The following is a 20,615-nucleotide window of genomic DNA, read 5'->3' as shown; positions in this document are numbered from 1 at the left end:
CTTGTTTTATGTTTATTGAATTATTGTATCAAAAGAGGAGCCTCACAAATAAAGCAGAGCTTTTATTGTTTCTACTCTACTTGGCGTCAGTAATGTTAAGTCTGGAGGGTTTTAACTTAACTCAGTTGCACAATAATTCATTCTGTTGCAACAGAACACAGGTAGAGAGACGATACCTGTACATGGTGTCATGAAACTCACCCTATACTTTGTCATTTGAGTGTTGAATTTCTGTGTGACCACCTGAAATGTGAACACCTCAAGTTTCCAGTTTCTTGGGGGAGTTTTCACTACAAACAGTTCAGCTGCTTCACTGTGTAAAAAAAAAAAAAAAAAAAAAAAACAGCTCAGAAACGTGTGACAAGAAGTTGTGGAAGTTAAAGGAAAAGAGATTTAAGACATACAAAATAATTGATATTTTATAATGTATAAAATGAATGTAAAACAATATAGAAATGTGACAGTGGTTGATCATAGTGATGAACCCAGAAAATCATCATCTGAATCCTCAGCTTTGTTTTTAAGGAACTTTATAGTGCGCATCAGCTGATTGTTGAGCTCTACAGTCTGTAAATTAACTGGTTTTTATTCACTTCCTCTCACATAGGTATTGACCTCTGCTTAAATCCCAGACCAGTGAGAGGAAATGCCACTCAGCTGCTGCACTAAGATCAGACTGTATATATAACTCAAACTCTTCAATTACGAACTTGAGTAGACACCACATTTATTTTTGGCTTTGAGCAAACAGACCTCAACAACCACAACAGCCTCAAAGACCCACTGTAGTTAGAAACCACTGTTAATACAATAACTGTACACATTTCTGTTCTGTGGCTTGAACCTGTATTTCTGGCTGGATGACCCGCACACGGGATGTTAGTGGAGCTGATCATCCCATGACATTTCTTCTGGGGTGTTATGAAAGGATTCTTTTGCATGTTGGAGGTGGCGGTTGATTCTGTGCCACTGTATAACAGACCCTTATTTAGTCATGTTCCAAGAAATGATATTTGTGCTGCTTGTTTCACCAAAGAGAGAGCTTTGCTGATTAGGTGTAATATGAGCCAGGCTTCAGCCTAACACGCTCACTCAGTTCTGTCCACACTGTTCTGTTCATCCAGACAGATTTATCATCCAACTGGGTGAGTTGCAAAAATTTATAGTATATTTTACACTGTGTGTCATGTACTTACTAACTTATTTTTATTGTTTTAATAGCAAATTTAAAATTTAATTTAAAGGAAATTTATCACTTTAACATTTGTTTAAAAGCACTGTAAACATGTCTAAATAATTCACTCTTCACTTACACCTTCCAGACTCCATATCTGTGGCTATTTATAACACTGAGATAATATATCTTTATGGATATCACAGAGGTAAATTCAAGTGTCACAGTAGCAGGAGAGGTACAGTTAAGTGACTATAAAAACTAGAAGGGGGAAGTCAGTAAAATATAAAAGCTAAACATAATTTATTGATGAACAGAAGTATTAAGGTAATAAATAAGTAAAGTGACATTAAGATTATACAAGATTAGATGAGAAACTATAAACTCAAAAGGAAAAGGTAGAGTTCTAGTGCAGTAAGAGCTGCACAAAACTGCATTTTCATGAAACTATATTACAACAATTAGATGCCATTTGGTATAAATATGAATGCAAACAAAATAGTCATGTACATATATCCACATAATCAGGTTCAGTTGTTCACACCAGATGACTGTCTGCACACAGAAATGGTTATTAGTATTGCTTTTGCATGATTTATGACCTAAAGCTACAAATTCCCAGTTGGCCGATAACTGAAGCCTGTTTAAAGCCACTGACACAGCCGAGCCGGCTCAGCTGATTGGGTTTAGTTGTTAGCAACTGTGCTAATCTCAATGACTCAAACTTCTCCTGTCTCAGTGGAAAAATACAGCATGGGCGTGCACCTTGAACCTTTTGTCAGAGCCAGACACTTTTAGAAGTGAGACAGCATAGAGTGCAGACCAATCCGACAATAATTAGGTCACAGAGGAGCCAAAGGAAACCATAGCTACTTTGTTTCTCACTCTGGCTCTGTTCATGACATGTTTGTGCAGGGAGCCTGTGGAGCACCCAGCTGAGGGGAATACTGATAAGTTTGCTGTTGCTGTAAGCAACTCCTGGGGGAGGGTGCTTTGTGATGGAGGGGTAAGTACCTCACGGTGTTTTCTTTTTACACCGGACTGCTAAATGCATCCCTTTAATTCTGAAATGTGCTCCAATGAGTGTAGCTTTCTGATAAACACCTGCTGGTGAAAACTTTCCATTCCTGATAATCCTGCAAGCTTAAGTTCAACAAACAAATAAATAAATAAATAAAGCTTATAAGCAGTGCCAAATAATCAGCTGAGTAGTTTTGTTTCTGTGCATAAGTCAGAGCGCCAAAGGTTTGACAGACCTCGTCCTATAAATGTTGAAGTGGTGGAAGGAAATTTCAGCTCAGATTTCATCGTGTTTGTAATTAATCTGCTTCTGTCTGTGAACATGGCAAGGGAATTCCTCAAAGGAAGCAGCCTGGAGGTGCCCAGTCAAGATAACAGACTGATGAAGAAGACTCAGCTCTTGGATCGTGGCCAATGGGCGAACAAGTTGGAGTTCCTGCTGGCTGTAGCAGGAACCCTGGTTGGGCTGGGAAACCTCTGGAGGTTCCCCTATTTGTGCTACAAGAATGGGGGAGGTAAGAAGGATGCCCACTCAAGAAAAATCAGGCATACTTTATGCTATACATTTACTGCACTTCACAAATTCAAGCCACTGCACTTCATTAAAATATAATGTCAATAAATGTGGAAAAATAATCTTGAAACGTAAAGAGATGGACACTGTTTTTGACAAATTTGGAACTTTTGAATTACACATAAACTACATAAAACAAATTACATTGGTATTTAGTTCTTCAGTTTTTGTCATATTCAGTTCTTTAAAATGAATACGATAGCAAATTAAATTAATAGGGTTGCAAAAAGTCTTAAAGAAAAATCAGTGTCTCCTGCTAATACCATAAGAAACTATGTGGACCGATACTGTGTTCAGATTTTTCCATACAAAAGGAAAAACCAAATAAGCAACAGACAACAATCTTTTTGTAAAATCTTGACTTTGTAAACTGTTACATTTGATCAAACAACCTCTTTCAATGAATATGTCTTTTATCCTTTTTTAAAAGAAAAAAAATGTTGATTCAAGAACACGAATGATCATGTGTGATGTGCCTCAGATGAACCCTAAGAGAATAGTGTTATGATTTGCTTTTCACGCTCGACATGTTTCTCTCAGGTGCATTTCTGGTTCCATATGTCTTGTTTCTGCTCGCTTGCGGAATCCCTATGTTCCTCCTGGAGACGGCCATGGGACAGTTCACATCTCAGGGATGTATCACCTGCTGGAGGCACTTCTGCCCCTTGTTTGAAGGTAAGTGTATTAAACAGAACTGTTTTATGTAACTAGCAGGTCAGTTTGTAATGATACTCCTTCATTCTCATCACCAGTACATCCACTGTTTGTCCAGTATATACAAAAAAAAATATTTTGTGAAGGAAATGTGTCACCCAATTTATTTATACAATTAATAACCTCATGAAACAAATTTGATTAAAGAAAAATTTTGGAATAGAGAATTTTGTTATTGGTAGGTCACTGAGTTTTTTCAAGACAGACGTATGAATTAAGCTGATTCAACAGATAAAATACAGCTCAATCCTTTAAACCTCCGAGCACAGTAAACATGCTACCCCACGTTTTATCAGAATTAATTCTCATCAAGCTCAGCTATATTAGTCCAATACATGCACAGCTCAGTAAAACATGTATATATTTTCAGTATATTTCAGTTTTAAATGATAGGAAATAAGTTGTGTCATAAAGTACCAGTAATGTATTACTTCTCTTTCTTTTTATTTATATTTTTAAGCAACTTTTTAGCATTTTTCTTTTCTGCTTTTTTCTCACACAAAATTCTTAAAACTCATCAGTGCACTGGGGACGCAATGGTTTCATCCAACTTTCTTTTCACTTGTTTGAAAGGAAACAGAATCTCCATTCTCATGTAGTTCTAATAAATAAACATGTTAATTTCTCCCAGAGGGCCTGATATCATACCTCTTGATGTGAATCTACACCTTTCTATCCATAGGGGGTATTCATATTATTACCCTGTCATGCACACCAACATGGATTAGTAGATTGATGGATGGATTAATTGCACATTTTGACGTGCAAATTCTGCATCCTTGCTCAGGAATGATGGTTACATGAACAGTTGGTATCAGCCAAGATGACTGTGCAGTCCAATGAGAAGCCCCTGACTTCTCTATCCTGTCAGTGGCACTCAGAATCAAGATGTAACTCTTTAAAAACAAGTCACAAATGTGTGTATTCATTTTTAAAAAAGGCTAAATAACCTCCTCTAACAACTGGGCACTGTAGTTTTCAACAAACGTTATACAAACAGGAGTAAGAAGTGTTTTTAACTATTTTCAGCTGCAGATTAATACGCACTCAAGCTCTAATGAGTATTTACAACAGCAAGATGGTTTGTGTTTAACTGACTCAAGATAAACTACAGTGCCTACATTTTATCATAGTAGACTAACATGTGGCTCACTGATATGTTTTAATAGTTTTTATATATTTTATATATATACTTTTATGGCACAAAGTAATTGGATTTATCAAGCAATACTTGCTAATATAATCAGTTCATAGTAGGTTTATCTATATCTATATCTATATCTATGCCCGCTCTACTTGGGCAACCTACCTGGGTATGTTTAAATCACTTGGTTCCAGCTTAGGTAAATCTTATATTACAATGCCTTATTTCACTCTAAACTAACTTAACTAACCAGTTTTTGGTCTGAGCTGCATGTGCTGTAGTAATTCAGTGGGAACCAGAGGCCTCTCTGTGTGCATCCCCATAACTATTGTCTACCAATAGCCTGCATGTGAGGCATTTAGGGAACATCTGTAAACTGTAGTTACAGAAAATAACCTGGGTTAGACTTACACTGTCCTTGCTCTAAAACTGCATGAGTCTCTGCATACACATCGGTCACACACTGTGCCAGCCGCCATAGACTCAGTACAGAACCGAATGGCTTGTTTATGTGGATATTTCTTGCCGTGATGAAACTGGCATACTGTAAAATTGACATTACCTGATTTGATTACGACCATATATGGTTTGATTTATCAGTTATGCTTTTACATTCTTGGGGACAAACTTGGCATGTCTAACTGGCAAAGTATATTCATAGAACAAAACATGAAAATGAAAAACAATGAACTTCAGTCCCAGAAGAAATTCAGTGGTTGGTTGTCTTGAGAACAATGAGAAACCTGTACTTTATTGCTGAACCAGCTGTGATAATTAACACCTGTGTGTCTTAAAAGACCCGATTATCACACCTGAGAACCCTGAATGACACTGTTCACATAGGAGTCTTTCTGTACTTGGAAAGATGTCCTCCATATCACAGATTATATGACCCAGAGAAGAGTTCAAACTTGGAGATGCCCCCAGAAATAAGTATGTAGTTCTAACAGGTAAACGTGTTAACTGCTTCCTGAGGGCCTGATATCATACCTCTTGATGTGAATCCCCACCTTTCTATTCATAAGAGGCATTCATGTTATTACCCTGTCGTGCACACCAACATGGACTAGTAGATTGATGGATGGATTAATTGCACACTTTGATGTGCAGGTTCCTTATCCTTGCTCAGGAATGATGGTTATATGAGCATTTGATATCACCCTAGACTGACTGTGCAGAAACACAAAGGGAAAGCTGCTGTTCACATGATCAATGCCTTTATTGAAGGGTAAGGCTCACATTAATCCAATGTTTTTTCATGTTAATTAGTCCAATGAAGAGACCCTGACTTCTCTATCCTGTCTATGGCACTCATTCTCAGGGTTATTTCTTCCTTCTAAATCTTTAATAGAGCATCTCTGGTCTTGTCGTTATAACGCACAGAAAACAGAAAATTAACACACAGAAAACCATTCTAGACAAGTGGAGGCAGACTGGCAGTGTTTGCCTCAATGACGCAGCTCTCTCTTTCTTGTATCAACAAGATCACAGACTTAAACATGTTACCAGTCAATTAACCTCGGACGCGGCAGGTTTGCTGGCAGGCACAGTGAGAAGAAACTCTACACCTTCAGTTGTTGTTTAAAGCTTAACGATCCATGCCACAGTGTGAGCGGGCGTGCCTGCCCTGACTCGATCCATTGGCCTCAGAGCAGCTGGCATAGCTTTATCTCCAACTGCACTTAACATCATTCCCACACTAAAACCTGCTTTACATATGTGGTCCACTGATGTTGTCAACTGAGCGTCAATTGTCGAACAAGCAACAAACTCCAGCCAGAGCTAAAACAACAGTACTTTCTTTCAGAATACATATTTTATACATGCTGCAGAATTATTTTGCTCATCATTGTCAATAATTAATTGCCCCTTGACTCTCTCCTCAGGGATTGGTTACGCTACACAGGTGGTGATTGCATATGCGGCTGTGTCATACATCGTCATCCAGGCGTGGGCCTTCTTCTACCTCTTCTCATCGTTCAGTGCTGAAGTTCCTTGGGCCAGCTGCAGAAACACCTGGAACACAGGTAGACATGCAGACAGACACAGATATTAACTATGTACATGACAGATATCTGATTCTATGTGTTCCTCACTATATTTTTTTTTTCAACCTTATATCTTCATGATAGCAGTAACAGAGAAAGGCCCATGAGCTTGGATTTGATTGGTGATTGGTTTCACAAAGCCTTGTAGCTCACAAAAGAAAAACTGTTTGATACTGTAAATAAAACTGCCTAAATCGGTACAGCTGTGGGATTCCAGGGTTCTTCACTTCTCAAATAAGTACTTTGCACTTTATGAGTGTACTCTGTAGAACTATATCTGTCTCCTTGATATCAAATATGTGTTTATCCACACTTTGATCAAATAAAATATGAGCTTTTTCTTTTCTCAGAGTCTTGTGTTGAATTTGACAAAACCAATGTGTCCTCCAACTGGACAGCAAACGCAACGACACCTGCAACAGAATTCTGGGAGTAAGTGTAATTCACAGCTGTTTTCATTTTATAGCTGATATTATATTTTTAGTTGGCACTGACACTGAAGGTGGCTTTGCACCCTGTTGTTTGGGTGTGTTTGTCTTCCTTTGTGTCTCTGGCAGACACATTTAATATAGAGGTCAGTCCAAGAAATACAAGCACATAGTGTTTTTTTGGGTCACTGCTGGGCTGCATTTCCATGTTGCTTAGCCCATAACTGCTCAGTATTTCTCAGTAGTGGCCGATGTGGGCTACATGTTCATACATTAGAAACAACACACTCACTGTGACCACACAAAACACATTTTCTGGCCACAACTCAAGAATTCATACTCTGATTATGACAAAATTTCACACAAATGTCTAAATAATGATTGTGATGACATATTATATAACCCAAAAGGTCAAAGGTCAACTCTGACATCTTAATGGTCTGCAAACCAATTTACAATTTTCATATATTTTTATATATTTTTATATATTTTTATATGGTTTTGTTTAGATTGTTTATTGTTATTGTAAAATGCACAGTGCAGAGAGAAAGAAACATTTCGATTCCCCTGTATGTCTGACATATGGTGAAACTGACAATAAAAAGCCTTTGAATCCTTTTAATCCAAATACACTTAATCACACTAATCAAGCATTTGGGGTTTTTTTTTAATGGCCATAACAACCTTCTTCATTATTTTATGGACATTGACACTAGTCTTGAACAAAGTTCTGAAGTGTTTTTGTCTTCAAACTATTTTTGTTTTGGCAAAATTATGTGTTTCTTTTCAGGAGACGAGTACTGGGTATATCTCAAGGGATTGAGGAGATTGGTAGCCTGAGGTGGGAGTTGGCCTTGTGTCTCTTACTTGCGTGGATCTTGTGCTACTTCTGTGTTTGGAAAGGAGTGAGATCCACTGGAAAGGTACGGCTATTTCTTAAGTAGATAATATTGAATTTGGGTGTATGTGAGTGAGGAACCGAGCTGGTATGCATGAGGAGTCACAGGTGGATTTTGAAAATAAGGGTTTTACTTACGCAAAAATGAGAAAGATCAATTTCAAAGATCAAAAAAAAAAAAAAAAAAAAAGACAAGCAGTAGAGTAAAGAGGTCAAATGAACAGAACTGAACTCAGGCTGTGATAGCAAGGAGACTTAACAAACCAACTGATCTAACAAACCCAGAACAAAAGGGGACATATATACTGATCAAAGCAGTTACATGCAAAGGGGATAACACATAACACCAACGCAATAACAAACCACAAAAGAAACAAAACGACAGTTAGTCTATTAACTGAAATAAATATCCATTAATCATAGCCAAAAATATCCAAATACCAAACTTAAGTCTAATGAAATACATAAAATATCTAAACTGGATAACCCCAGCCCCCCCCCTGGTGTGGCAAGCACTTGGTACAGTCTTATTGGCACTTCCTGTATTCAGGTCCACTGTTTCCTGGAGGCCAACCTTTTGCCCAATCCTGGCAAGATGATCCTAACCATATATATTACCCTTGATATTTACTTTGTTGGTTCATCTTTTCTCTAACTTGTGCTTGTAATGTATCTGTTCTGTATTAAAAGCAGGAACCTGCCTTTGTCTCATGTTGACAGGTAGTTTACTTTACAGCCACTTTCCCCTACTTGATGTTGGTGGTTCTGCTGGCTCGTGGACTAACTTTACCAGGAGCTATGGATGGCCTAGCATTCTACCTGTATCCTGACCCGACAAGGTTGGTGGATCCTCAAGTAAGTGAAAATTCAGTTATTCAACATAAATACCAAGACAAGCTGCCTCCACAGTCAGAAGCCCAAATGTAAATAAATAAATAAACATAAAATACCTTAATTTCGCAACATGTGATTGTACAGAAATCTCAGTTTTTACAAATATTTAACTAGTGAATGTTTACTGATATTTATATTTGGACTTAGGTTTGGATGGACGCAGGTGCACAAGTTCTTTTCTCTTTTGGGATTTGTCAGGGGAGTTTGACTGCTCTGGGTAGTTACAATCAGTATAACAATGATTGTTACAAGTAAGTGCTCTCTGCATTTTGTCCTTTTATATTCAAATGCATTTGTAAAACACATACAAAAGACTGGCCTGACATTTTAGCGATTGGGTTTTCTCATGTTGCCTCAAACATACTATTGTGACTCGATCAGGGATGTAACTAACAATTATCTTCATTATCAATTAAACATGCTGATTATTTTCTGATAATATAAATTGTTAAATATGCACATTAAAATTTTCCATGGTGGCATTTTCAAATTGTATAACTGTCCAAAACCCAACTATACTCAAACTGAATATATACTATTATATATGACAAAGTTTAAGGGCTGACAGCATCTTTCAAGTTATTCTGATGGCATGCATTTTTTTCCCTAGAAATATAAAACAGTCAAAGTAAACTGGTGCAGAAAAATGTGAAATTTTCATAGGGGATGAGGAGCAGTATATTAAAAGCCTTTATTTAGTCAGGCATGATTCTTAAAAAAAAATGCAGACTGGTTTCAACCTGCATGCTCAGCATGGCGGCATAAATGAAAGACCGATTATAACACCTGGTTTTATATGCTCAACTGCACATTAACATTTTACATTAGTCATCATGGGTGTATGTGGATTGAATTCAATCATTTAAATGAATCTGATTTTTATCATAAATATCTTCCAGCTATTAACTAACCATCAAAAGGTTCTATGTTACTGTAACACACCTCTCTATCATGTTCTTCACCAATGTTTTGTATATTCAGCAAATGTGCTCTAAGAGTTTACCATTATCTCCATCATACTCTACAGTTTCCTTCTCAGTGAAACATTTTTACACAGTTCTATTATTTGGCTAAACATTCTTGGTGTTTTTGGTTTGTTTGTTTTGACAGGGACACGTTTGTTCTTTGTTTGGTGAACGGCGGGTCCAGTTTTGTGGCAGGATTTGCAATCTTTTCCGTTTTAGGCTTCATGTCTTACGAACAAGGACTGCCAATATCTGAAGTGGCTGCTTCTGGTAAAAACATCACCACACAACTTGTGTTATACTTTAAACACTCAGTGATCCCTAGTGATCACTAATTATGCCTCTCTGTTTACCTGAAGAGCTCATACATAGGGTGTATGAATATTATCCTTCACTCAGCTAAAATACTGCTGACTTAATAAATGCCAAAAATTGTTTCTTTGACAAATTCCTTCCTGGCCTCAACCTCTTTATTCGAAGTGTTCAAATTCCATTCCTGAATGAAATAATAAAACTGCCATTAAATGACTGAATATGTGTCTGAAAACAGGACCTGGCTTGGCATTTATTGCCTATCCACGTGCAGTAGCCATGATGCCTTTACCACAGATATGGGCTATATGCTTCTTCATCATGGTCATCTTGTTGGGTGCAGATACACAGGTGAGATAAAAACTAAAACATTAAATTAGTTAAATTAATGCCATACTTTAAACTTTGTAAATTGCAGTTAACAGGGTTTTTTTTGTTTTTGTTTTTCGTCAAAGTATTTCAGTTTGTTTGTTGGTCTGTGTCTCTGGCAGTTTGTGAGTCTGGAGTGCCTGATGACCTCAGTGACGGACATGTTTCCCACTGTGTTTCGACGAGCTTATCGCCGAGAGTTGCTGCTGCTTTGTCTCTGCTCCGTTTGCTTCTTCCTCGGCCTCCTTCTCGTCACAGAGGTGAGACCTCCAATAAATACGCAAAACAAATCTTTACAAGAGTATTGTTTTTGTTCTTGTTTGATGTGCAATAACAATCAACTCTCTGTCTTCTTGCAGGGGGGCTTGTACTTCCTTCAACTCTTTGACCATTATGTTTGTAGTGGCAACAATCTTCTCCTTCTTTCAGTGTGTCAGTCAATAGCAATTGGTTGGATATACGGTGAGTCATTATGCTTATCCTGCTTTAATCAACTATATACTTATACTTTTATTTTATGCATGTTGGAAATGCCTTAATCCTACCAAATCATAATGTTTAACATGGTTGGATCATGATTGAATAAGTAAAAAAATCTGCTTGATAGGTTCAATGGAACATATTCTTTGTGACAAATGATTAAAAAGCCTTTATTCTGAGGTTCATAGTGTTTTTGGACCAAAGTAAAGTCAATTTGACAAACCAGTGAAGGACATCTTGCTTTGTGAAGCACAGATTAGAGTCACCACTGAATGAGACCACAGAATGAACTGTCAGTCTTGGTTTGTGTCAGTTTGTTCCAGCAAATCTGAAACATCTTGACATGTTGTCAACTGGAGCCGAAAAGATAAATTGTCTTTGTTAAGAACTGACTCAGCAAGTAAAGATATCAGCCTTATACCAGTGCATTACCATCTAGGTTGGTTTGCTTTAGAGAGGGTTTTACCACAGCTGTTCTGAAAGCATATAATAATAGGCCTGTTTGAAGAAATGTATTTATAATTTGTTTTCAAGTCAAGACATGACTTGTCAAACTGTTGAGTAACTGGCCAACAATGGAGAATAACTCAAGTTCACAGCATTCCCTGTCTTAGTCTTGGCTTCATTCACATGTTGGGTGAGTTGAAAGCTGTTCAGGAAATTCACAAGCTCCACAGCTTTGGAGTCTTTTCATAAATGTGTATATTTATGTCTCGATTCAGGATTAATGTAATCATATCTAGTGATACGAAGTGAAGTCAGCTCCCACAGTTCCTGTTGAAATAGTAATGTCACAATATCTTTGTGGCTGATATAATGTAATAATGAACAATGATAAATCTGCTTTGAGCTCAAGAACAAGATATTCAACTGATGTAAATTCAATGGTCAATGTCATTACGCACAAAGATGGCTGCGATTCCTCCTCCTCTCCTGTTTTGTCTGACTGGCTGATAAAATCTGAGTTTGGAGGACAATAACCCTCTATCTGTGTTGCTACACCAGTAGTGCTGGTCCAGCCAGCTCTCAACTAAAAACACACACTGCAAATGATATTCAACTACCAGATCATTAACCAAAAATGATTTGTTGGCCAGTGAGCTGACATCAGAGAGAGCTCATTTCAGCTGTAGAGATTCTGTGAAAGGAAAGGACACTGGCTGAAAACTGACAAATTAAAGATTACTGGAACAAGTACCAGACGGTCTGTGATTGATATGTATTTGACTATGCTACTGGCTGTTTAAGATCACTGGTATGTTTAAGGAAGCAGTGTGGAGTCTGTCTCATCTCTGGCAGACACCTGAGTGATGGTGTATGTGATTATTGCTGTTTAACAGTTCATCAGTGTGACTGAGCTTCAGCGTGACAGCTGTAACTACTTGATTGGTGAGAGCGGGGTGGGGGGGGGGGGGGGGGGGGGTCACGGGGTCCCTTATCGTGGCAGAGACATCCTCCGAATACCTTGTGTAATGTGGAGCAGAGGGTCAGGTGAGGGTGGGGGGTGGGGGTACAGGCTGTCTGCCTGTGCGCTGTCCTTCACACTTCTCCACACATTCTTGTTTGCTTATCCCAAGGGCCTGACATAGTTCGGATCCAGTGATGTTTGGATGAACCCCATCAGCTTTAAAGCAGTCTTTACAGCTCCAAAAGATAGTGAAATTCTCAATAAATTTCTTCCCCTGGGTGAGGCACTCCAATGTCAGCCATGTATTTTGTTGCCTCACAGTCACACTCTGTGCAGCTCACTGATTTTTCTGAGCTCGGGGACATCGCTTTTATGTTGTCTTTTGCTGGTCAGAGAAGCTTTGTATGCTAGTCTAGGCTGGCAGCCAAGTCTATGGCAGGGCTGTGAAACTTTCCTGTGTTACGAAAGTAATCTTTCCTTCCATTCGGCAGTTCCACTAGATGTTTTTGTTAGCTCCAATGTAACTGGTAATGGCTCTCTTTGGGAGAATATTTACAAAACTGGAAAATGTAAGAAAATATACAGGAAGCAGCTGATGAAAACACGTCTGTACTGTCCCAGAATCGAAAGCACCACAAAAGTTTTGTGGGGGTTTTTTTGTGGTCAATTTTTTACTCTTTGTGGTTGCTTTTTTGTGGCTGTAGTTGTTTTGTGTCTCTTTGTAGATGTTGTCTTCTACTTGTAGTTTTTCTATGTCTCTTTGTGGTCATTTGGGGTCTCAGGGGCCTGTCCCCAAAAGGCCCTTTCAGATATACATCCGTACTCATGATATTTCAACACCTCCAGTGACAGGCTATCCATACCATAAAATACATCAAATTGATGTATTAGAAAATTTAATTCTAAATCTTTCAACACAAACTTTATTAAAAAATTGACCCCGAATCTTATATTTATCCAGCTGTCCCCTGAAAACAGGTGCCAGCTCACAGCATAGTTGTACAACACTTGTTCATTGATGTTCATCAGTATTAATCAAAAATAAGGTCTCAAACCAAGCTTTCTAAAGCACTTTTATTGACTTTCTCTCCTGGTCACATCTTTACCAGAAACATAAATCTGTGAAAAATAAAGTGAGGAAGACCTGAGAGAAAGAATGCTGTAAGACCATTTCTGTTAATCATTTAAAAGTTACAAAATTCAAGCTATGATTCCCAAAGTGATTGATGGTCATCTTAATCTTAATTTTCTTTGCTGATTTCATCTTAACACACATATACATGGGAAGTGATGTTTATGCAAGCCAATGAATAACAAAGAAATTGCAGAAAAGAAATACCAAGGATATGATTGAAGTCATTTAGAAATAGTGACACCATTACATGATTTGTCCACCAGAGAGCACTGGCACATTTATTTTTCAACTGTATAATGTCCTGCTCTGTTGGTCATAATTTTTAATACCAAAATCTAAGGGATTATTAGCAAAAATGGTTGTGTTACATTCTGTGTTTATGTGTTTAAAAAAAACGATAAGCAAATATATAATTGTTAATTTTTTTTGAAGTTCAAATAACTGAGTAGCAGCCTCAAAAATCCAGCACTGGTCAGGTTATAATTCACACAATTGCACAATTACTCCACACATGATGATGAACAAACCATCTTTTTGTTCTGGGTTGAAAAACCGTGAAATTATCCCTTTGATTACACAGTTACCAATATTATATTTTCCTATTGTTGTTCATAGAGTTTTAAACCTGCAAGTGGTTTATTCAATATTAAATGAAGTGAATATTACCCCTTACCTACATTTCTTTTTTTTACAACATGGTATGTACTTCTACCCAAAACCTCACTCCAGTGGTACTTTTGTCAGTTGATTTTGAATAGATATTTTGTCCTCACTTTAATTTCTGTGTTCTCTTTTACATTCAGCTTTGTTCCCTCCATCGCTCCTGTTTAAGCTTATTTAAGCTTGATGGACATCAGGGGTGTTTGGTCTCCTGGGCACTCTTGCTTTGAATGTGAATGAATACAAAAGATCTGAAAAAGCTCTATACATTCTCTTTATAAAAACACATCATTCACGCTGCTCCCCCCTTGTCAAAGCAGATTTAAATACTGCCTCACAGGGATTTGAGGTTAGGGTGAGAAAGTATTTGAGTGGTGTTAACTTAGAGTAGGCTAAATATTATAACTGTAACTGGCACTTACAACAGCTGTTTTTTGGTGTGTATATTTCGTTTTCATGTGTGAGTATAAACTATGTGTAAACTATCATTGTCATTGTTATCAAGTCTTTTCGAAAATTTGTAAAGCACGTAAAGCACTAATTTATTAATAAGAGATGTTAACACTGAATGATATGATGCTTATGTAACTGAAATAACTATGATTTACTGGTTGCCAGTATAAACATCATGATCATTTGTGCAGTAAATTGAATCATGCTTGCTTTAATCTTGCTTGTTTGCATAATTGTTAAAAGTGTTTAATTCTATCTATGGGTCTGTACAGCTAAGCAGTACATTTTTATAACGTACACAATTTACTTACTCTACATTTGACTATTTGATGACATTTCTCTAACTTTTATCATTATTCTTAACTTTGCCCAAAATGAAAAGAGTGAAAAGTGTTTGAGATTTGTGTTTTGAAATTTGTGTTCTAACCACGGTTCTGGGTGACTGCAAAGAATACCTTTTAATTTCCACAAGTTTCCTTTTTATTACCAGGTGCAGACCGTCTCTATGACAACATTGAAGACATGATAGGTTATCGTCCGTGGCCGCTGATGAAGATTTGCTGGCTCTACATTACCCCTGCTGTTTGTCTGGTGAGTGAAATAGAGTTTAATAACTAATAATATTTTGATTTGTTTGTGCATGAGATGGATTCATTGGTCATGAATTTGGTGATGGTTTTCTGTGAGAAAGGCAGTGAACAAATGAAAACTGAAGCAGGTTTTTGTTTCACTTTTATTTGGCCACTACAACATCAGTCTGTACAGGATAGTACATGATCTGGCTGCTCCTCCATTAAAAGAGTTCATATCACTGCGCCCAGACAACAGAAGAACAACCAGGACGACCAGCAGAGTTCACTGTGTAGTACAGCACAGACGTACTGAGTTTGGCAGATCAGCTTTTTCTGTCAAAGCCACTAATTATTGGAACTCAGTACCAAGCGAGATCAGAGAGATAAGCACCCTTACTGGTTTTAAATCTAAGATAAAATCATGGCTTAAATCAACCCAATCATGCACCCATCAACCATAAATCCTATTGGCTCATAATCCACTGATTTCTAATTTTAACATTGTGCTTTTATTGATGTGTGGCACTTTGTTATTGTTGCTGTCTGATTGTTATTGTTTGTTGTCCTGTTGTTGTTTGAGAAGGCTGTTTCAGTGACAGTATTTTTATATTTGTTGTATTCTTATGTATTTACTTATCTTGGACTATAGTGTTTTGTCTTAATGCTCAATGTTTCTTGTTCCTGCTCAGGGACTACAGATGAAAATTAGCTGGTAGCTAACTCTGGCATGGCTGAGAGCTATGCACTGTCCCTGTTAAATAAACAAATAAAATAAATAAATAAAAATAAATTCATTGGTGTTTGGCGCCTGCTGTCTGCTGTTCACGTTGTAAAACAGTAGGAGGTGAGGAATGAGGAAGAGATGCAAATGGAGGAAGTGAGGATTTTAAAAACTTGAATAGAAAAGAGTTTCCTGAGAACTTCATCTGGACAAACAGACTACATCTGTGAAGTCTTAGTTTGGAGGGCTGGAGACACTCTTCTCTTTGTTATTGAAACACAGGAAAACGCAGGTATATTTTTACAGAGGAAATATTCCCTACAGTGAGCTGATGTAAAGCATAAGGAAGAGCGAGAATCTTATAGCCTTCTATGTCTCCATGGAATATAATTCAAAGAACATAAGACATGGTATATGTTGACATTTCATAGAACAAATGTCCTTTATTCCTTCCTTTTTTTTCCTTTTCATTCACTCTCTACGACTCACTTCAAACTACCTGTGAAGCAAAAAACAAGGAGGACGGATTGAAATGAGACCTAATAAGTTAATTAATGTACAAGACCAAACAAAACCGGTCCTTACAATAATACACACTATGAAGGAGAGAGGGAAAACAAGGGAGGAGAGGGGGGAAAAAAGGTGTACCACAAAGCACATGGATTAAGAAACAAAAAATTATACAACCAGCGCTCTCGATCAGCCACCAACCATAGAGCGTTTTTTGTTTCAGTCTGACCGATGAAACTGTAAAACAGGTTGTCCGTATGCAAATTACAGTAAATGATGATTTCAGTGTTGTTGTTGTTTCTGTCAGGGTACCTTCATCTTTTCAGTGGTGAGGTATAAGCCTCTCAAGTTCAACAAAACGTATGTATACCCGACCTGGGCCTACGCTTTGGGCTGGTTTCTTGGACTGTTCTGTGTCCTCCTGGTTCCTCTGTGGATCATCTTCAAAGTTACTCAGATGAAAGGGACGATATGGCAGGTATGTACTCGGTCAGGAAGAAGAAATACTGGTGTGATCATGACAATATGGTTTCAACTTGGTATCATTTTGATATGAGTTTAATTTTGTTCTCATTTTAGCAATGCAGTAACTCAGAAGTGCACTTTCAGCTTCATAACTTTAAGTCTTATTATTGTAATTTTTTAGACATCTGAGAGCAGATTCTGGTGAAAGGGGAACACACCAGGGATAAGACTGTGTGACAGCCTCTGTGCTTTGAACTTTTAACTGCCTAAAGGACACAGAGTAACAATCCAAACAATTTTTGTTGAGCTATTTTTACTAAATGCCAAGGTTAGGATTTAACAGTACAGTCATGACTTGATTTTACTTGTTGTTGTTGCTGTCATTCTCCACTTTGATTGAGAGCTAAGAAATAAATAAATAAATATAGATAAATGTAATATTTTTTATTATATCATATGCCATCAACAAGCATCAGAGTCCAGACTTTAAGTTTTAAAAGCTTTCAGAAGAAACAGCAGTTTATCAATGAGGCCCAAGGAGATACAGCTGCACCTGCGGCTGTGCAGGACAAAATCACTCCACTTGACACTAATGATGCTGAAAAATGTGAGAAACTAGAGGTTAGAGGCCAAGCATGTGTGCCTGCAAGTGTTCCATGAACAGGCTCTTTTTTTGTTTTTTGACAGGTAAGTGTGCTGGTACACTGAATACCAATGTTCATGAAACTGCAGATTATTTTCTCTACAATTTCAGACAGCCCAGAGCCCAAGTTTGAGTCTACAAATAGCTTTTTGTATTTGACCAATAGTTCAAAACTCAAAGATATTTAGTTTGCCACAACATAAGACTGGAAAAAGTGGCAAAGGTAAAGTGGTAAAGGTTTTTCACATATATCATCAAAAACCTCAGCCTCCTCATTTATGAGTCGTCAGTGTGACCTCGGCTCTGGTACATCAGGGGTCTCGATGCGGAGGATTCAGCAGAAATGTTGAACCTAGATCAACTTTTGGCAAAAGCTCAATCCAACATCATCCAACAACAGACTGTGTCGGTCAGTTCAATGCTGTATGTCAAAGTGAAAATCCGTGGTAGATTACTCTAAACTTCAATATGCTGCTGGTTGCGCAAACAGGGCCGGGACATCCAGAAACTTACCATTAGATTTGACTGGTTGAAAGATGGGCGAGGAGGAGGGGGGGCAGGACAGAGAAAATTACAACTGCATCTTTCTGTAAACATTTAATAATGATGAAAAGGCAGGGGATCACCAAGGTTATTACAATTCACCCCGAGGGCAGCATGAATATCTCTACCAAATCTCATGGCAATCCATGCAGCCGCTTCTGAGAAATTTCCATCAAGAATCACAAATGTGAAGTTCATTATGGCACTAGAGGAAAAGTCAGGTCAACAAGAACAAGTACACGAGTGCAAAATTCCCCCTCAGTGCTCCTCCATGTATGTTCAACTATTCCTACATTCATTTGTGTCAGTAGAGTGTGTTACATATAATGTAGTACTGATTTTTAGAAAGCCTATAAACTGTTTATTCCCTGCTTTTTTGTATGTGTTCCTGCTGATACTTACTGCACTTTACATTTTGATCTATTTTGAACTGTATGACCTCCCTGTTTCCACAGAACCTCAGGCAGCTTTGCCACCCTGAGAACAAGCCGCACAACACTGAAAAGCAACCTGAGCAATACCCTCTGAACCCAGACAACTCTCTTACTCCTGCTGCCAATGAATACAAGGGAAGTAGTGGATCTGAGATGGAGATGCAAGTGTGAGGCACTGGACATTTTTGCTAATCTTTTAAATGCGTTTTTTTTTTTTTTAAACTCTAGGTTTTTCAAGCTAAATGTTTTTAAGAAATTATGATGATGCTGGGTTAACATATCATTTCTGCAACTGCAGAGTAAGCAGGAAGTCTCGTGTCACTGTGCTGAGACCAACAAACAGAGAATTGAGAGGCCAGGGTTTATAAAGTTTTTAAAATCTATTTTCAATGAAAGCAAACCTTTAATACGTGTTATTAAGCTAAATCACTGTTTTCATGTTCCAGTATCACACCTCTGTAGAGGATTAGGACACTGGTCCAGATATTCACTGTCATGGTTCATTAATGTGTTCATTCATTCATTCTTTGCTTTTGCCATATCACTGCTGTCATTCCAGACCCTGCCACACTCTCTCCTGCCCTGCAGCTTTCCTACCTTTTATCCACCTGATTATCCGCCTTACTCACTTTGACCTGCTCATCTGTTCTCAATTCTCTTGTCAGCCCTTAGTTATTTACACCAGCCCTTTTCCACTCACTCCCACTCAGACTGTGTACTGCACATTCCATGCTGTAGTTTTCCAGCTGTCCTTGCCTGTTTTTGACCACCTGCCCATTTTTGGGATTTTCGTTTTGGCTTGTACCTTTTGTCTGATTAATCTGCCTGTTACCGAACTCTGCCCACACAGCCGACTTTGCCTACTGTTTGCCCTTGTCCAGTAACTCCTTGGCTGAGCCTTAATAAAGGTGAACTGTTCTGAACTTTTACCAGTGATTCTGAGTTGTGCTACTGAGTCCTACTAAATGTGAGCAGTGACACTGAGATGCACTGTCGAACCCCTTAGTAGCTTAGTAGTCTCGGTGGTTACTGCCAAATCAAAATGTATAGGGTAGTGAAGTGAGACTAATTTAAGCGTCCAGGGTTCCAGTGGTAAAAGTGTTCTTTATGTTCTGAACAGAAAATGTTAGGGGACTGCCTTTTGAAGCAAGTCCAAGGCATGAATGGCATGGCATGAAACTCTCCGCCCCCACCCCCACCCCCAGCCACTCTTTGAATCACTACAAAATCTAGTTAAAAGTTAAGACTAAAAAAGTCAGAGGTGAAAGAGTGTGTTCATTTAAACCGGAGAGCTGTCTACTATAACACCCAGGGAACATCATCAAGATCACAGACTGCACCTTGTAGGAGCCTATTAACGCAGTCAGCAGTTAAAAACACTTCACTTTGAGATTTTGGACATATTTTGAACTGCAGTGTTTCCATCCTGAATGTAACAACAAAGCTTTCTAAAATGCTCTTGAGTGTGTGTGAATGCTGTGAATGCAAAAGCTGGAAAACCCACATTAGCAAACAACAAGCTGCAGTAGCTGCTGGAAGTGTCACTTGGCACTCAAAGGAGGGAGCAGTGATCTTGAAGTGCCTCCTGCTGTGTCCCTAAAATACTGAGCTGCACAGAAATAATCCTCTAGGAACATAAAAGGTGGAAAGGCATGGCGGTACTTTTGCAACTCCATAAAGAACTAATATAAACAAGTATATATATAGGAAACTTTGCACTTGGACTTGAAGTTGAAGTTGAGACAAGCCAACCACATGAAAGGACACAGCATAAACAGGCAGTTCACATAGAAAATAGTGCAGTAATATCTTAAAAACAGCTACGCTTTAGAGAGTGGCTATAGGCAGGGCATATTTTACACCTGGACAACCTTAATTTTGTAAATGTCTTCTCTTGTAAGCGTGCTGTCATAGATATCATTCTGCAGTTGCTGTAGTTTAGATGAATACCTGACTAAAAACTGACATTTTTCATGGTGTTAAATGAGTTTTGCCTTGGGTATAGCAGTGTATTGGCTACCAGCCATTCACCCTGAAGTCCCCCTGCTGTC

General features: G+C 38.1%; 1 protein-coding gene across 1 annotated transcript; it reads left to right on the top strand.

The window, feature by feature from the left end:
- Positions 1 to 1,017: 1,017 nt before the first annotated feature.
- LOC121179046 (sodium- and chloride-dependent GABA transporter 2-like) lies at positions 1,018 to 19,487 on the top strand. Its single transcript, XM_041033627.1, has 16 exons — positions 1,018 to 1,145; positions 2,090 to 2,180; positions 2,525 to 2,709; positions 3,309 to 3,443; positions 6,513 to 6,653; positions 7,025 to 7,106; positions 7,893 to 8,025; positions 8,721 to 8,855; positions 9,042 to 9,145; positions 10,005 to 10,129; positions 10,410 to 10,522; positions 10,663 to 10,800; positions 10,900 to 11,002; positions 15,167 to 15,267; positions 16,787 to 16,957; positions 18,586 to 19,487. Exons 2-16 carry the CDS (start codon positions 2,173 to 2,175, stop codon positions 18,733 to 18,735), a joined length of 1,824 nt encoding a protein of 607 aa, XP_040889561.1. The 5' UTR covers positions 1,018 to 1,145; positions 2,090 to 2,172; the 3' UTR covers positions 18,736 to 19,487.
- Positions 19,488 to 20,615: the final 1,128 nt, after the last annotated feature.

Source organism: Toxotes jaculatrix, chromosome 3, assembly GCF_017976425.1.
Source record: "Toxotes jaculatrix isolate fToxJac2 chromosome 3, fToxJac2.pri, whole genome shotgun sequence".
NCBI classification, from domain to species: Eukaryota; Metazoa; Chordata; class Actinopteri; family Toxotidae; genus Toxotes; species Toxotes jaculatrix.
The sequence above is the reverse complement of the archived record's forward strand: the minus strand, read 5'-3'. Positions and strand labels throughout refer to the sequence as shown.